Here is an 18086-nt window from a genome sequence, read left to right as displayed (position 1 = left end):
CCGTTTTTTCTCGAAACATGCACCAGTCCATGTTCTCCTTCCAGGCACTGAGCAATGGTGGTCTAGGGGAGCCCCAGAGCTGAGCTATATCTCTCTTCGCGACCATGTTGCCCAAAGTGACCCAAAGCGTCTGAGCAGCATTGCAATCCGAAGGCTCCCACACATTAAGCAGGCAACGTCGTGCTTCGGGAAGGAGGGGGATTCCGGTAACACGACTCATAACATCATGCACTCTAGACCAAAAGGCCGAGACTATCGGGCATTCCCACAAAACATGAAGGAAGGTACCATCCATACCGCACCCACGCTTGCATCGTCCATCCGAAACTAAACCCATTCGTACCAGACGCATTCCAGTCACATACACACGGTGGAGGATCTTCAACTGGACAAAACGAAGCCGAGCCGGAATAGCCACCTCCTTAGGGGAGGACACAGCGGACTGCCAGTCCTCGTCGTCGAGTTCGAGCCCGTCAGCCGTCCAAGAAGCACAAAGTTTCTCCAGTTGGTCGGCCCTGTTGTTAATGAGCTTTTTATATATTAAGGAAATCGTGCTATCGGGGACATGGCCGTCCAAGACACGGTCCTCCAAGGGGGAGGATTGCGGAATATCGGTACCAGGGGGAAAGACGGAGGACAAGGCATGTCGAACCTGCATATATCGAAAGTGCTCCCTGTCATCGAGTCGGTATTCCAGTTTCAAAACAGCGAAGGATTTCACAGCGCCCCGTGCCCACAGATCCTCCACCTTACTAATCCCAATCATGTCCCACTTATCAAACCCTTTCGTCTTCTACAGGTTGCCCAGCCGATCCGAGTCATACAGTGGCGTCATACGCGTCAGCTTACCACCCCAGCCCGTGGCCACAGTAGCATCCCTCCAGGCCCGCAGCGCACACTTCGTAGGACCCGTAAGGAGACGGATGGGTGACTGAGTACAGAGCTCTATTAAAGTTGCCACCGGGCAATAACATTTTATCCAAAGCAAAAGCGGGGGCAGGTTCCGAAGAGTACGTCGCATGATTGATAGCGCTCAGATGTGAGGCCCAGTAATAGCGTCTAATATCCGGCAAAGCAATACCACCATCGTACCATGAGAGGGTGAGCTTGGACAATGCAATACGGGCACGACCATCCCAAATTAGTTGTCGCTGTAGACTCTCGACCTCGCGAAAGTAGCGAGCAGTGACAGGGTCGAAGAAATTCTGCAGGGCGTAAAGAAAGCAGGGGAGCAACATCATTTTGAAGAGCGCCGCTCGGCTCAATGGGGATAGGGGCAATTCACGCCACCTTCTCACATCCTGCTTGAGTCGGCGGAGCGGAGCATACAGGTTCCGCTCATAGTGGACTGAAGAGACCGTAGAGACATAGATCCCCAAATATTTGAAGCCGTCCTCGCCACCAAAATGGGGAACCTGCGAGGCAGAGGTGGCAGAACCCCGGCTATAACGTAGACACAGGACTTGGTCCAATTGATGACTAATCCAGAGTTCTTACCGAAGGATGTAAGAACGTCAAAGAGGACGTTAAGAGACTTTTGAGGGGAAGTGAGATAGAGAAGGATATCATCGGCATACAATGAGACGCGATCCTCGAGCTCTGGCGTCCACCGGATCCCCTTAATCGAGGGTTCCCACCGAAGCCACGCCGCAAGGGGTTCAAGCGCCAACGCGAATAGAAGCGGGGAAAGCGGACATCCCTGACGAGTGCCACGGCCTAATGGGAAGGGGTCAGAGCATCTACCATTTACCACAACCTTAGCCAGTGGTTGTTCGTAAAGGAGCCTGACCCATGCAATAAAGTTAGGACCAAAGCCAAACTTAGAGAGGGCCGCCCAGACATAGGGCCATTCAATGGTGTCGAAAGCCATAGTGGCGTCCAGAGAGGCCACCACTGCCGGCTCCGCGAGAGTTGCAGCCCTCGCGAGAACGCCATGAAGCCTACGCAGGTTAAGGGCCGTGTTCCTGTGTGGAATGAAACCGGATTGATCCGGATGGATCAAGTCGCAAATCACCTTCAACAACCGATTGGCCAGAACCTTGGCCAGGATTTTGGGTTCCGCGTTTAGCAGAGAAATGGGGCGGTAGGAGGTGCAGTGGTCACGAGGCTTGCCATCCTTATAAATGACCACTATGGTAGCTAGGCGCTGCTCAAGTGGAAGACTTCCAGTCTCAAACGCATCAAGAAACATGTTGCACAGATGGGCGGCCATCTTGTCCGGACAAAGTTTGTAAAGTTCAATGGGCAACCCGTTCGGGCCCATCGCCTTCCCCGAGCGTAACGATCGGATGGCAAGGGCAATCTTATCTACGGTAAAAGAAACCTCCAAAGCAAGGCCATCTTCTTCCGAGACAGTAGGAAGAGCTATATCACGCAATAACAGCCTGGAATCAGCCTCATTACGATCGCTCACCGGGGTATAAACCTTCCGGAAGTGGTCCACAAAGCAATCAACAATCTCGCCAGGGTCGGAGACACTCTCACCAGATTCGCGAACAATAACAGGCACAACACGACTCGCTCGTTCAGCCTTAACCAGCCATGCCAGGAGTTTGCTAGCTTTGTCACCCACATCATACAGCCGGCCCAATTGATTCGCTCGCATCAACTTAGCAGCATCAGTAACACAAGCCTTGTAGTCAGCCTGTTTCAGTTCCAGAGTGTGCAACAGCGCAGGCGTGTCGTCCCCACCCAGTTCACTTTCAAGCGCAGTGATCTCAGTCTCAAGGGCCAGAACAGCCTCCCTCTTAATCCTTCGCTCAGCAGCAATGAGAGATAATGCGGAACCCCTGATAACCGTTTTAAAGGCCTCCCACAGAACAGTAGGGGAGGTGACCGAGCCCACATTTTCATCAAAGTAACAGTCAATTGCCTTCACCATATCTGAGCGGAGCCGGGGGTTTCGGAATGCCAGGGAGGGACAGGGGGAATCCTGTTACCAAGCAGACCACCCACAGAAATCCTAATCATCAAGGGGGAATGGTCCGAGATACCCCGGGGAAGATGTCGAACCTCCCGGACAGTGGACAGAGTGGAAGCCAGCATAAAGAAATAATCTATACGAGAGAGGCTGCCATGCGCACCAGAGTGGAAGGTATACTGCAGGAGCGACGGGTGTAGTGAACGCCAGACATCCACCAGACCAAAAGTATCAGCCATCTCATTGAGCCACATCTGGGATGGCGGCAGGACTCTAGAGGGCAGCCGATCACATTCGCCAGACATAACAGAGTTGAAGTCCCCACCCATGATTAACAGTCCATCAGGGAGACCAAGAAGAGTCTTGCCAAGGTCGGCGTAGGTGGTTGCTTGCAGCCCCGGGGGAATATATACAACCACTAACACAATTGGTTTACCCTCCCACCTCCCGGAGACAGCAGCATACCGCCCCCGATCGTCCAGTGTAACATCGTCAATCGCGAGGGCTAGGGAGGATTTCACCATGATACCCACTCCCCGGGACCCAGAGGTGAAACCAGCATGGGCGACCAATCGGTAGCCCCGACGGTCGAGAGCCTTACAGGCATTACCGATCAAGTGGGTCTCCTGAAGGAACACAACATCAGGGGCATGGCGCCTCAAAAACTGTAACACAATGCCACGTTTGATTCTGTCACCCAAACCGTTGACGTTCCAAGAAAGAACCTGCATCTCACCCCCCCCCCCCATCACAGCAAAGGCAATCTGCCCCAACCCCCCCCCACAACCCCAATTTCGAAATATTTGCAATCAGTGACATACCATGAAAAAGAGAACATAACAAACAGAACGAAACACAACCAAGTCCCCAAGAACCATCCCCCAACCAAGAACCCGTTACAACACCCCCCACCCTGCACCCCTGCTGACTAAAAAGCCACCCCAAACTGCAGTGTGCCTGTCGCCCCATCTGATCTACACAAAGAACCCCCCGAGGAGGAAGGGAGAAATCACCCGCACCCGCACCGCCACGGGCATAAACATAGAGCACACAGTTAATTTACTCTGTAGAGTTCATAGTCTCAAGTCGGACCTTCGGGGGCCCACGTTACTCCTGGGCCGTTGCGCCACCTTCCGCACCACCAGGGCCTCCGCTCTCAGTGTCATCTGCCGGCAACGAGTCCAACCAGTCATCAGCACGGTCCGGCTGATCAAAAAAATAAGCTCGTTCTCTGAACTCAATCCGCAAGCGAGCTGGAAACAACATGGCGTACTTCAGTCCCTGGTCCCTTAGACGACGCTTCACTCCGAGGAACCCAGATCGCTGTCGTTGCACTTGGGGAGTGAAATCAGGATAGATGGAGAGAGTTATTGTCGTATTTCAACGGGCCGTGTTTACGAGCAGCCTGTAGGATAGCGTCTCTGTCTCGATAGTGTAATAGCCTTGCGATGATAGGCCTCGGCGGGCCTCCTGGCTTCACTTGACCTCCTGGGAAACGATAGGCGCGCTCTACGGCAAAGAACTTGCTGAGTCCAACAGGATCGAGTTTAGCGACAATAAGTTCCTCGACCAGTAAATCGATCGAGGCAGCGCCATCACCTTCCGGCACTCCAACCAGGCGTATGTTGTTCCGCCTGGCCCTATTGTCGTAGTCTTCCATGCGTTTGAGCAGTAGGTCGTGTGAGGAACGCAGATTCCCAATCTCGGATTGCGCCTCCGCCATGTCCGTCACCAAACTCGACGCCTCCAAGTCCAGTGCCTTCACCCTCTCGTTCGTCTTGGCCAGGTCGGCTCGAATAAGAGTAACATCCACAGCCACTGTGTCTATCTTGGACACGATGGCTTCGTATTGCTGACTCATATCGGCCTTAAGTCCAGAGATGGCGGCCAAAAGGTCTTGGAGCGACACTTCAGAGGAAGACGACATGTCCGTTCGAGGGCCTTCAGAGCCAACACTGGTGACACCAGGGGAGCCTCTCGGCTGGGTGTAGCGCTCGATCATATTAGACTGGATCGACCCCCCCCCCCCGAGTTACAGCCTTCCTGCGTCTTTCCGCCTCAGGTTTTGTCGCCATGTTGCATTCAGCGGCGGCCGAAGACACCCAGGTGCAGCGGGACGATGATAAGTCCAAAAACTCCGAAGTGTGGTTTTAAGAGAGAATGCCACGGGCCTCCTTGCCAGCCCAAGGAAGGAGAGCGTCCACTGTGAGAGTGGCAGGCGAAGACAGAGTAGGAGGAGACAGAGACGATGAGGCCGGAAACCGAAAGTGAAAGTGGCACACCACCGGTGGGCCAGATGCCAGGCAGCCGTTGTTGTTGCATTACAGCTCGGCCATAATAGGCAGTCGAGACCCCGGTTGCGTCTGTGGGTAGGCCAGAAAGTTGAAGACGATAGAAAAATGGTCCCCAAGGTCCGATTTCGACCAAAAAAGGATCGACAGCATCAGTGAGAGTAGTACTCCAGAAGCCCGTCGAAGTAATCAGGATATATGCAGGATAGATAAAGAAGGGCGGCGCGGGTCTCGGGAGCTCTCTGCTCACGCGACCATCTTGGATGCCCGCGTAGCTCCTCCTCCACCTTTTCTTTCTTATCTAAGTCTGCGCCCCACACAGATGCACTATATCTGTTTTTGCACAGATGAAGCTCTTGAGACGTCTTAATATTCTCATGCCCTCAGCCACCCTAGATAAAAACAACACATAGCACTTCTATTTGCCCGGTGCATAGCTATTATACAATTTTACACCTGTTTTCTAATTCTTTCATACCCAGAAACCATTGTGCAATAATTTTATGGTTTGAACATACCTAGATGCCACTTAATGTCCAGTTTTTTTCTACACTGGAGAGGTATTTCTGATCGAACGCATCTATGATTTTATTTCTAGTGCGCCTACCCAGAAAAATTACACCTTACTAGTGTAGTAGAGGAGAACGAGACACACTAAACCTTTGAAACAGACCCTTGCCATCAAAGGAAGTCACGCAGACTAAGTACAAGCCCATTGAGGAGTTTAACCTATGTACCCAGTATCTTGCATCTAGTAAAAAAAACTGAAGCGAAGAATGCTAGGCCAAGGGAATATGCTGATGGGAATGTTTTTATGTTGATTAACATGAGGTATGTATTATTTTAATGAAGTGTATGTATTCAGTAATATGTACATTTTATGTTGTACAATTGTATGGCTTTATCGCAAGCTGAAACAATAAACTGATTCAACTTTAGCAAAAAGAAAAAGTGTAATAAAATTTAGTAAAACTTAAAATTAGATTTCATTTGCAAACTTACTTAGCTTTCTCCAACAAATCTACCCAAACTTAACATCTAAATATTAATCTATTCATTGACATGAAAAAACATGTAATAACAATCTTTTGCATATAAGCATGAAAGAAACAATTGTTTTAGAATTTTAATTGAAAGTATGCTCCACCTTGAACGGGCCAACCAGTCTTCTCTTGATTTCCAATCTGTAAGCTCTGGATTTTTCAGGATTGCTCATGTCTGTTTCACGTAAACGAAGAATTTCATACACTCGTCTGGAGTGTTGCTGGAAAAAGGAAGCAAAGTTACTACCCCATGTGGACTCTCGTATTCTCATCTAATAGCTTGCCTGTCATACAAGTCATTGGGCACTCTAAAATGAACATGTAGTGGCATTTTAAAGAAAGGACATTAGTTCTCCACTGAGGCAATCCTTCCTAGGTTCAAACATTTTAAAATAATTTCCAGCTGCGAGGCTAGAACTGGTCGCACATAGTTCCTAGGGATGGAAACCTATCAAACCGCCACAACCCGATTTTGCAAACTGAGCAGATTAAACATTTCCTGAACTTGTTTCCAATAACAATTTGTCATGAAACCTATTTTCTCACAGAATGCGCCCAGAAGTCGGTTTCACCAACAAACACTTGCAGTAGATGTTAAAAAAAAACAAAAAAACTATGTGGGCTTTGGGAAAATGAAGAAGTTACAGTTGTTCTGCAGCATGAATATCCTCCCTATATTCACAATCTGTAGAGTGAGCTGTATGTACTACCCTGGTCCTGTGTCTAGCCTGGAGAGAGGGCGATTATTTATCAGGCCTGGAGCAAGGTGTATGTCATCTTTCTTGTGATAGAATTTAAACTCTCCTTTATGTCAGTTAGATAATTAAATTTTACTCTACAGCGAACCATTTTGGAAACAAAACCTTACTGGAGAACTGTGCTGAACTGTCAGGAACACAAAACATCACTCTTGATGCCTCCCTTGGATCGAATGTTAGCCTCATCAAGTGATGGAGGGGAGTGTTGGTTTTTAAATGGAGATCATCAATTGCGTTCTACTGATATGTAACAGACTTTTGCTCTCATATCTATCTTAATTCCATTCACGATCATCAGGCCAGGCATCAGATAACAAGGTTAATTAGCACTTGAACAAAAATGATTTGATTGTCAAGCTTATGTCCCAAATCCAATACATACAAGTTGATAACTAATACCACCACCTTGCAGGCTGACCCAGATAAACACCACATCAAACAGAATTTACTCTAGTTTTCATATTGGTCACAAGTCTTCGATCAAATATCCCTATTTTTTCGCATGTGCCTTTTTTGGATGACAGCTGGATATTAAAAGAGATACTGTAAAGTCACTGAAATGTGAGTTCACATCAACATCTAAAGCATTGTCAGGATGCCATTCTAGATCACAATACCTTATTTATTTTGAGTTTTTGCTGAGGGTCCATCTTCATTTCTTTACTGAATCCTTGGACCAGCTTTTCAGAGGAAAAGCATGGTAAATCTTGGCAAAGCTTTACCAGCACAAAATCTCTTAATTTCACAAAGTTTTCAGAAGGGTCTTCAGCTGTGGGACAAAATTAAAAACCATAAGTGGCGGACAAATAATTCATTTTCGCTTGTTTTGCCTACCAGATGTTGTGAAAAACTATCACAGCAATAAAGGAAAAAGTTAATTACCTGCAAGACCGCTTCTGTGTCCTAAATAACTTCATGAAATTGATAAATCGAGAACCTCTGTTGCTTTGTACACTCAGATTAAAAGCTCTTTCCAGTAATAAAACAACGCCTATGTAAAATATTTTTGGATTACTTTTTATTAGCTGAAGACTCTACATATTAGAGGTCTCATATGGGAAATAAAAATCAAAGGTTTAAGACACAAATCAGATCTGCTAGCCAACTTATATTTCCACAAAAAAAATGAAAGTAACTCTTTAGGTATGCATGCAGTCTCCGATATGATAAAAAAAGTTAATGGTGCTGAAGGCAAACCAAGTTTTACAGACCTAAAATGCAGCACAGTGTCATCTGGTCCCCGAGTATATTCTGGCAATTTTCTGAATAATTCTCATTTGATTTTATTGGTTCCCTTAGCGCAGAAAGAAAATTGTATCTGAATTCAATGAAGATACCAACTCTACTAATAGTGTTGCAAGTAAATAAATCGAACGTTCTGAGGTACCTATTATGCTACTCTTTCCTGAATTTTAGCCAGAAGTCATGACAATTGTATTGCAGTAAGCAAGAAGACAATTATCACAAGTTCTTACTAAACACTCTAATAAAGGTCAATCTTGATTAATGGGGGCTATGGAAACGGACAGGTGGAGAATGCCTTTCTTCGCACACCTGCCTTTGATCAAGCACTGTTAGCATGGCTCGAAGTGTGGATGAACGCAGCCAATATCGTAGCCATGACATCAATTTGAGCAGAACTGTAAAGAAGGGTTGTTTCACCTGCACCCGTGGGTTATTGTCAGGCTTGTAATCCCAATGTAAGGCTGGATGTGACAGAGCCGCCTGTGTGCAAGTAATAACATCAGGGAAACCCAAGCCCCATTCTTCTAGAGGACAGAGGAGTTGAGCATGATGCTTTAGCTGATTTACCCTGTCACACAAAATCAAGTATTTTTCGGATGGATTTGTGACAGTATCCCTTTGGGTATTGTAAGGGGGAGCATTTGTTGCATATAAAGGAGGTGGGACAAAGTTCCTTTTGAGGCTATTCATCCTCTCTAGCTAGGAGATCAAAAGCTTACCCCAACAGTACAGGTCTTTAAATAGCATGTGAATGAGTGGAAGAATATTCGTATCATTCAGTAAACTGGTATTCACTGGAAGGTAAATGGACGTCCTGGTCTACGGTATTCCTACCCATTGAACAGTCTCCAGTGCCTCCTCCTTGGGACCTGCCATGCCCATCCCCCCAGACCTTGAAATAATTTACCCTAAATCCTGGGACTTACGCAAATTGATTTAGCACCACCTGCAAAGCATGAGGCAATTGATCTGGGTTAGTATGAAAGCAGAGGATGTCATCTGCAAATAAGGCTAACTTCTGTTCAGTCTCCCCACCCTTGTGCTACTGAAACTGATTGGGTAATATGTTGGATACTAAAGGCACCAACGGTGCCTGCCATGCCCATCCCCCCAGACCTTGAAATAATTTACCCTAAATCCTGGGACTTACGCAAATTGATTTAGCACCACCTGCAAAGCATGAGGCAATTGATCTGGGTTAGTATGAAAGCAGAGGATGTAATCTGCAAATAAGGCTAACTTCTGTTCAGTCTCACCCACCCTTGTGCTACTGAAACTGTGATTGGGTAATATGTTGGATACTAAAGGCTCCAATGGTGCCTGCCATGCCCATCCCCCCAGACCTTGAAATAATTTACCCTAAATCCTGGGACTTAAGCAAATTGATTTAGCACCACCTGCAAAGCATGAGGCAATTGATCTGGGTTAGTATGAAAGCAGAGGATGTCATCTGCAAATAAGGCTAACTTATGTTCAGTCTCACCCACCCTTGTGCTACTGAAACTGTGATTGGGTAATATGTTGGATACTAAAGGCTCCAATGGTGAAGCAAAAACCAAGGGGAAGAGAGGACCCTGCCTTGTCCCCTTTGAGATAGGTATGTGTCTGAGGTGTAGTCATTGTTTTCTTGATCTTTGCTGAAGGCTTTTTTTTTAAATAGTTTGCTTGAGGCCCAAATGGATCTTATTGAGCAGCTTTGCTAGGTACAGCCAATTAACTCTATTAAAGCCCTTCTCCGCATTAAGCGAGAGAAGAACCATCGGTTGCATGCACCTTTCAGCCACATTCATTTGGGTCAATGCATTTGTGTATAATGAAGCTTGACTGCTGGGGCGAAATTAAGCTGGCCAGACATTCTGGAGCTGTTGGACCTTTACAGATGTAAAGAATTTCATATCCCAATTGAGAAGTGCGATTGGCCGTTACTAGGTGCAAAGTAGAGGATTTTTCTTTGGTTTAAGAATGCAGGTGTGGATGGGAGCCCAGCAGAGAGTCTGACACAGTCTGGGGTGTCAGAAAGTAATGAAGTACTTTTGTGAGGGGCTCGGCGAGTAGTGAGGCACAAGCCTTATAGAAGGAAGCCTGGGGACTTACGATGTTTGATTGCCTTACATACTTCGCCAATAGTAATATCCTCCTCTAGGTGCTCAGCTCCCACTCGAGAATGGAAGGGGAATAACTGCTCAAATACTGGGATATTTCATCTTAATTTTTTTGGATGAACAAAATTTGAAAGATTGACAATCTCAGGTGTTTTTCCTATGCAGCCCTGGTAATCTTACATTTTTATAATATAATTCCTACTGGCAGCTTATCTGCCTTAGCGCCTTTTTCATAGTAGATGTGTGAACGGAAAGAAGTGCAGTGTGTTCATGCTGTGGTGACCCTTCCAGTTTCCCTCGATTCTCGACAATTCATGGAAGAATTGGGGCACCTCCCGGGCATGGGAAGATTTGTATGTGTTGTATGCCACACTCCTCTAATGCCCAATAGTTTTAGGTTGGCAGCCCCAGCTTTCTCTGGTTCTCAGATAAAGGCCACGTTTACTGCTCTGCTGCAATCCAACTGGGGTAGTCCGAGCCAAGCTTAAATGAAGGCTCCCCGGGCCGTTTATGGCTCACCTGTCAGCTAGCATATTTTCGGCTCACCTCTAGCCAGTCATCAGCACTGTTTGTAGGTTCAAGCACCGGGGACAGCACCCAAACCACTAACCTCACGTAGTGCCCAGTGGAGTTGCCCTTGGGCAGCGCTCCTGCATGGGCTGCCTGATCCCGGGTGTCAGCACTGGATGCCGAGCTGTGAGCAGGAACCCACCCACCAGCTTGGCTGCAGCTCCCATTGGTCTATGGCTCATTAGTAACCTCCGTTCCTGGGTGCTCGGGAGGGAGAACCCAACACGTGGGTCCCAGTCAGGCTTGCGGGTCGATAAGAAAATCAGCAGTGAAGTCCCTGAAGCAGGGACTTCTCCCTTTTGCTGGCCTTGGAAAGTTCATGCAATAGCCGCAAAAGCCGGGGGGCGTGGCTTGGGCGCCGATGGCGGTGGTCGCCTGAGAGCTCGGCTCCGGGACTGAGCCCGGAATTATCCTGTAAATCGGAGGCCGTGGGGCACCCTAACCCCCGCAAACTGCTGATCGGATCGACTGGGACCTGCCGGGGCATTTGGTGCAGCCCGTACATGAGGTGAACCGACGGAAAATCGAAGTTTGTGGATCCGCGGAGTGTGACCCAACATGGCGCCCGGACCTCATTGTCCCCTTGGACGGGACCATTGAACTGGAGGAGCATCGCTAGCTACAGCGCACCCTCCACCTTTTCGTTTCCCTGCGATATGAGGGTCTGGGTACAGATCTGATTGGACTCAGGCAACAGGGAACGCGCCTGGAGGGTCGGATGCCCTCACTATAGTGGACCTCGGCACACGGACGCCTGGAGGCCCTGCCCGCGGCACTGACCCCCCCAGGCCACACTTGGCTGCATCTCCCCGATCGACCCACTCCCATGGGAGGCACTGCCCCTATGCGCCACAAAGTCTCCGGTGGGGTTGGTGACCCTCGCTCCGGGTCCTCATCAGCCAGGCGGGCCTGCCCGACCTGGCGCCAACTGTCTCCGCCTCCTCCTCAGTGCCCTCCGACGACGTGGTGGTGGCGCGGGCCGAAGCTGTGGAGGCCCAACAGGCCCTGGAGACGGGGATCGCCGACCCTCGACCCGAAGACCAATAACCGGGAGAGACATAGCCGAAGCCCGCACTCGGTGGCGCCTCTGGCTGGATCCACACAGCGTGATTCCTGCGACATGGGGAAACCAAGGGGAGCCAAGGGGACTACCCCAGCCGCATCAGATTCAGAGACCCCGAAAAAAGAGGAACGTAAAGATCCGGAGAGTTCTGGTGGCGCACCATTGCAACAACAATTTGACCGTGTCTTAGAGGCGATTGCGACCACACGCTCGGCTCTCCAGCAGGACATTGCCCAGGTCTGGGCCTCCTTAGAGCGGATCACGGCAAACTTTCGGATAGGGTCAAGGAAGTAGAGGGCTCGGTGAAAACCTTGGAGCCAGCGCAGCGCACCCTGGCCGCGACAATGAAGGATGCCCTATCCCGGATTACTGCTCTGGAGCAACGAGCGGAAGATGCGGAAGGCCGTAACAGGCGCAACAACATTCGAGTGGTGGGCCTGCCGGAGAAGATTGAGGATGGTGACATGGTGGCCTACTTGGAAGCCTGGCTCCGAGACACGGTGGCTCCGGAGGGTCTATCCTCCTTCTACACCCTGGAGCGAGCACATAGAGTTCCAGCGAGGCCGCCGCAACAGGGCCGTGCCCCGCGACCGGTGGTGGCACGGTTATTGCACTTTCGGGACAGAGACCTCATCCTCAATGCCGCCAGACATAATGGCCCATTCAAGGTGGCGAACAGCCAGGTGAACATCTTCCCGGACTACACCTATGAGACCCGACGCAGGCGGTTCTCATTCTTGGCGGTCAAACGCGAGCTCCGGAGCGAGGGCATCCAATACTCGCTCCTATTTCCCGCACGGCTCCGCATAATTGTCGATGACAAAACTCAATTCTTTGATACCCCGGAGGATGTCTGTAACTGGCTTGAACTTTATAGAGCCGGGAAAGATGGCTTTGGCTCTTCATCTCAGCTAGCGGTGGAGCCGGGACAGCGACGGCGATCCAAGAGAATTCGGAGTCGCCGTGGCCGGTCGGGAGGACCCTCAACTGCGGAGACATCGACGGAGCGGAAGGGAGTGTTGGAGGTGTTATCTGCGTTGTCTGGCTCACGGGACGGCACCATTGAAGAGGAAGCGGACCCTGATGACGAGGGGGAACCAACGGACTCGGAGGAGTCGGTGACTGATAGCGTCCACACGCCGGTGATTACACCGAAATCGGTTGAGGACCTTCTGGATGGACAGGGTTGACGGGGTGAGCTGCATTCGTTTGGGTGGGGGCCCGGAGTGGGGGTGGCGGGTACCGACGATTGATCATGATTCCCGGGGAGGTGGGGGTGGGGTGCCTTGCTCGTGCCCTGAGGGTTTCCTGTACTGTTTTGGGCTAGCTTTAGTCCTGGTAGCCAGAGCATCGAGGGCCCACTGCCAACGCCCAGCCCGCACCTGGCCCTTAAGGCCTTCCTACGGTGGCGACCGCAGGATTAGTCGGGGACAGGGTTTTTTTTTGAGGATATGGTTTGGATGGGAACTAGATGGTGCTATTTGGGTCCTGTTCTGGGGAGGGTGGGTAGGGGTTTGGGTCGAATTGGGGTTGTTGAGTTTTGGTTGGGGAAAATGGCCGCCATCAGTGCTGGGTTGCTTGTTGTTCTTTCTTTGCTGGGACCCGGATGGGGAGACTTTGCACGAACAATATGGGACAATGGCTGATGTTGCTAATGTGAAATGTATTACTTGGAATGTGCGGGGGCTTCACACCATATCTAGACGTCACAAAGTACACGCTTATTTAGTGCGTAGAGGGGTACAAATGGCGCTGCTGCAGGAGACCCATCTGAACAAGGCGGAAGGGGCGGCGCTACAGCGTAGGTGGAGAGGGCAGGTCTTTTGCACGTCGTACTCCGCGTATGCCAGGGGGGCGCTGATTTGGATTAGAGCTGGGGTTCCCTTCCAGGTCACGAAATCAGTGGTGGACCCGGAGGGGCGCTATGTGGCCATTTCGGGCACTCTAGGGGGGAGGGACCTAAACGTTTGCTGTGTTTACGCACCCAATGTGGACCAGGTTGCCTTCTTTTCCAGGTTATCGGGCTCGTTGGCCCACTTCTTCTCCGGGCCCCTCTTGCTCGGTGGAGATTTCAACTCAGTAGTGGATGTGGAGACTGACCGCTCGCATCCGCCCCTCCCTGACTCTCCGGTTCGCCGTGTGGCTAAAGGTCGTAGGGACTGGCAGACGCACTGGGGTCTGACGGATATTTGGAGGGCGCAGCACCCCGACGCGAGAGACTATTCCTACTTCTCGGGACTGCACGAGTTACACGTTAGACTAGACGGATTTCTTGGCTCGGCTGGACTGGTTTCAGCGGCGGTCCGGTCTGAATATTTAACCAGGACCATCTCAGATCATAACCCCCTCCTGCTGGACCTTCGCTGGTTTCCTGGGGTGCCTGCGGTGCCCACCTGGAAGTTACGTCCCGAGATCCTTGAGGACAGTGTATTCAAAGCGGACCTAGGAGATAAGATCTCGGAATATTTCGCATCCAACAGGGGCACTGCGAGCTCGAGGGCGCTAGAATGGGATGCTTTTAAGGTGGTGGTGAGGGGTTATTGCATCTCCAAGAAGGTAGGCATGAGGCGAGTTATCCTTGACGACTTAGATACTGTGGATCGGAAGCTCCGTGAGTTGGAGCTCCGCCGCCCCGGGCGCCCTGAACTCCAGGAGCGCACGGAAGAGGCGAAGGAAGCGGTGGCGGCGGAGGTCGAACGGCTGCGCTGTTTCGACTACAAGGCCTATACGGTTAGGTCCCTTGCAGAGGGGGACAGGTGGAGCGCACTGCTAGCATGGCTAGCTAACCCCACGCGCCAGGCCTCACTGACGACGTCCATGCGCATGGTGGACGGGACCGAAGTGCACACTCAGCCTGAGATCCTGAGCTGTTACCTGCACTACTACGAACGCTTATACCGCAGTCGCTCTGCCAGAGACCCTGACCTGCTTGATGATTATCTACGACCCCTGGAGCTCCCGACAGTGGAGCCTGACGTGGCGAAAGCCCTGGGGTCAGACATTGAACTGGGGGAGATCCGCAGCGCCATTAAAAAGATGGCGAGGAATAAGACCCCGGGCCTAGACGGCCTTCCTGTTGAATTTTATGCAGCTTATGTTGACCTCCTAGCACCAAGGTTATTGATAGTGTACAGAGAGGCGAAGAGGCTTGGTCGGCTCCCCGGCTCGATGTGCGAGGCCTTAGTGGTTCCCCTTCTCAAGCCGGGAAGGGACTCGTCCGATCCGGCGTCCTACCGTCCTTTATCAATGCTGACGGTCGACTATAAAATACTGAGCAGCATCTTCGCTTCGAGGTTGCTGGGTCACATGGGCTCCCTGGTACACGAAGACCAGGCTGGATTCATCCCCAAGCGAAACACGACCATGAACATCCGTAGGTTGTTCCGCTTGCTGGGAGAACCGCTCGTGGACGCCCCGTGCCCGGTGGTCCTATCGGTGGACTTAGAGAAGGCCTTTGACAGCCTCGAATGGGACTACCTGCGCACTGTGTTACTGCGATTCGGCCTCGGCGAGGGTTTCATCAGATGGACAACGGTCCTATACGCCTCGGCATCGGCCAGGGTTCGGGCAGGCCCGCTGGTTTCCTCACAATACCCGGTGGAGAGAGGCACGAGACAGGGTTGTTCGTTATCCCCGCTTCTCTTTGCGTTGGCGGTGGAGCCACTGGCGCTGCTACTCCGATCGGGAACCCATTATAATGGCCTGCGGACACCCTCGGGCCCACACTACATTTCGCTCTACGCCGATGACCTGTTGCTCTTCCTTGAGGACCCGGTTGCTGCCCTGCAGGGGGCTGCGACGGCGCTCACGGCGTTTGGGGAGGTCTCGGGCCTTCGAGTGAACTGGGCTAAGACCTGTGTTTTCCCGGTTCGCAGAGGCACGCCTAGCCCTGTTATCGGTGGAGAGATTAGATGGGAACCTGACTGCTTTAAATACCTGGGGGTGTACGTTTACCATGAACCAGCTGACCTCCTGGATGGAAATATTGCTCGCAGCACCCGAGCGCTACGGGGTAATATGGATTTCTGGGCTACGCTGCCGCTCTCGGTGGCAGGGCGGATTGCTTTGCTCAAAATGGTGGCGCTCCCCCGGTTGCTGTATTATTTCCGAGCGCTACCGATCTGGGTCCCGCCGGCCACATTTAGACTCTTACGGTCGATGATGGTCGGATTCCTCTGGGGCTCGGGCCGCCGAAGAGTGGCCCTCAAGACCCTGATGAGGCCGAAAGACGAGGGTGGGCTTGCGGTGCCGGACTTCGAAAAATACTACCTAGCGGCGCAACTACAGACCCTCACCCAGGAGATCGCCAGGGAATTCCGGGGCCCGGAGGACAGGAGGGGCACGGGGATGGCCAGACATGTTCTCTCCTTCATAGCGCTGCAACAGCGTTTGGCCTTACAGGACTTATCGATGGAGGAGAAGACCATTCGCCTGTGTTGGAACTGAGTCCACGCCCGGGGCCAACTGCGAATACCGTATGCGCCCGAAATACCTTTGGGCATGCTGACGGCTCTGCCCCATGGCGGTGATTGGTCGCGGTTAGCGGACTGGGAGGACGCGGGCCTACAATTGGTAGGGGACCTCTACGAGGACGGGGCGCTTTTGCCCTTTCAGGAGCTCATTGACCGCTTCGAGGTTCCTCGCGGTGACTTTCTGTTGCACTCGGCCCTGGTCCGAGCGATCCAGGCACACTGGAAGCACGGGCAAGAGGAACCCCCTACGTCTCCGGTGTGCCAATACGTCATGATGTCTGCGGGTACGGTGAAGGCGGTCACTTGCCTCTACGGCAGACTAATCAATGAGGGGCTGACCCCCCTCACCACTTTGAGAACCCGTTGGGAGGAGGACATAGGTAAGGAGATCCCAGAGACAACCTGGTCCCAACTCGTGCGACGAGCCTGGAAGGGCACGCGTCACGCCCGATTTCAACTGGTCCACTACTATGTACTCCACAGGGCAGATCTGACCCCGGCGAAAATCAAACAGTATTTTGCTACGGGCACTGCGGACTGCCCCAGGTGCCAGGCGCTGGAGGCAGACCTCCTCCACATGTTGTGGTCCTGCCCGGGATTGTCCTCATACTGGACGGAAGTGGGGAAGACCCTGGAGGAGGTAACAGGGAGGTCCTTATTGGTTGATGCGGCAGTGGGACTCCTCCACTGGTTTCCACATACCCCCAAAAACAAAATTACTAGCAAATTCATTGATTTGGGGCTTCTCCTTGCTAAACGAGAGGTGACCAGGAACTGGAAGGCACGGGTTGGTCCGACGGGGGGCCGATGGCACGACGAACTCTTGAAATGGGCAGCGGGAGAAAGCACGCTGAGGTATCAGTTAGCTAGGAGACAGCATAACGAGAAGGCGCAGGAAGCAGCGCTGGAATGGGAGACATTAGTACAGGCCCTAAGGGATTATTGCGCCCCCAGCGACTCCGAAAGTGAGGAAGCAGCTCGCCCCGAGTCCCGATAGGCGATTACACCTTTCAGATCTGTTACTCTCCTCATGGGTCCTCTCACTAATCCTATTGCGGTTGTTGCCGTGCACTGATGGCGGGGTGGGGCGGGGGTTAATTCGGTTTACAGTGTTTTGAGGGAGGGGTTTTCTTTTGGTTTTGTGGGCTTGTTTAGAAAAGCAGATGACGGACAGTGGATCATCCGGACCAGCTTCAACTTCCTGTTGAGCCCCCCTTGGATTTTGCCGCCCGACCATTGGGCTGTGGGCTGAATGGCTGTGTAAGGGTACATATTACTGGGGGACGGAGGGTTGCATTTCACTGATTTGGTTTGATCTATAATGCTGGTCAAATATGTAACAATTTGCTAATTCCTGCAATAAAAATATATTTAAAAAAAAAAAAAAAAAAAATAGCCGCAAAAGCCATCTTGGAAATCGGACCGCGCAGATCTCCTAGCTTACTAGGCTCTAAATGTCCAGGGGGCAAGAATCCGCCTCTAAATAACCCTTTTGGCACTCCGTTCGGTATCAGGGTGGTGCTCTGGGTATCGTTGTTCTGGAACATTGGTTTTGATGCTTTTGCAGGAGATACACGGGGCTCAACTTTCAGCTCTGGGAAAGACCCATACGTACAGGTCTT

The 18086-nt window shown here is 51.3% G+C and overlaps 1 protein-coding gene across 4 annotated transcripts in view; it reads right to left on the bottom strand.

Annotated features, from left to right (window-relative positions):
• HAT1 (histone acetyltransferase 1) overlaps positions 1-18086 on the bottom strand; it is a 490786-nt gene that overhangs the window by 42988 nt on the left and 429712 nt on the right. For all 4 annotated transcript variants that reach the window (XM_086956126.1, XM_086956129.1, XM_086956128.1 and 1 more), the window contains 2 exons: positions 7630-7781; positions 6359-6475 (listed from right to left, as the gene is read on the bottom strand). In XM_086956126.1, the coding sequence (XP_086812252.1) occupies positions 6359-6475; positions 7630-7781 (269 nt within the window). The remainder of the gene's footprint in view (positions 1-6358; positions 6476-7629; positions 7782-18086) is intronic.

The sequence above is a fragment of the Lissotriton vulgaris genome, chromosome 2_1 (assembly GCF_964263255.1).
Source record: "Lissotriton vulgaris chromosome 2_1, aLisVul1.2, whole genome shotgun sequence".
Taxonomy (NCBI): Eukaryota; Metazoa; Chordata; class Amphibia; order Caudata; family Salamandridae; genus Lissotriton; species Lissotriton vulgaris.
The sequence above is the reverse complement of the archived record's forward strand: the minus strand, read 5'-3'. Positions and strand labels throughout refer to the sequence as shown.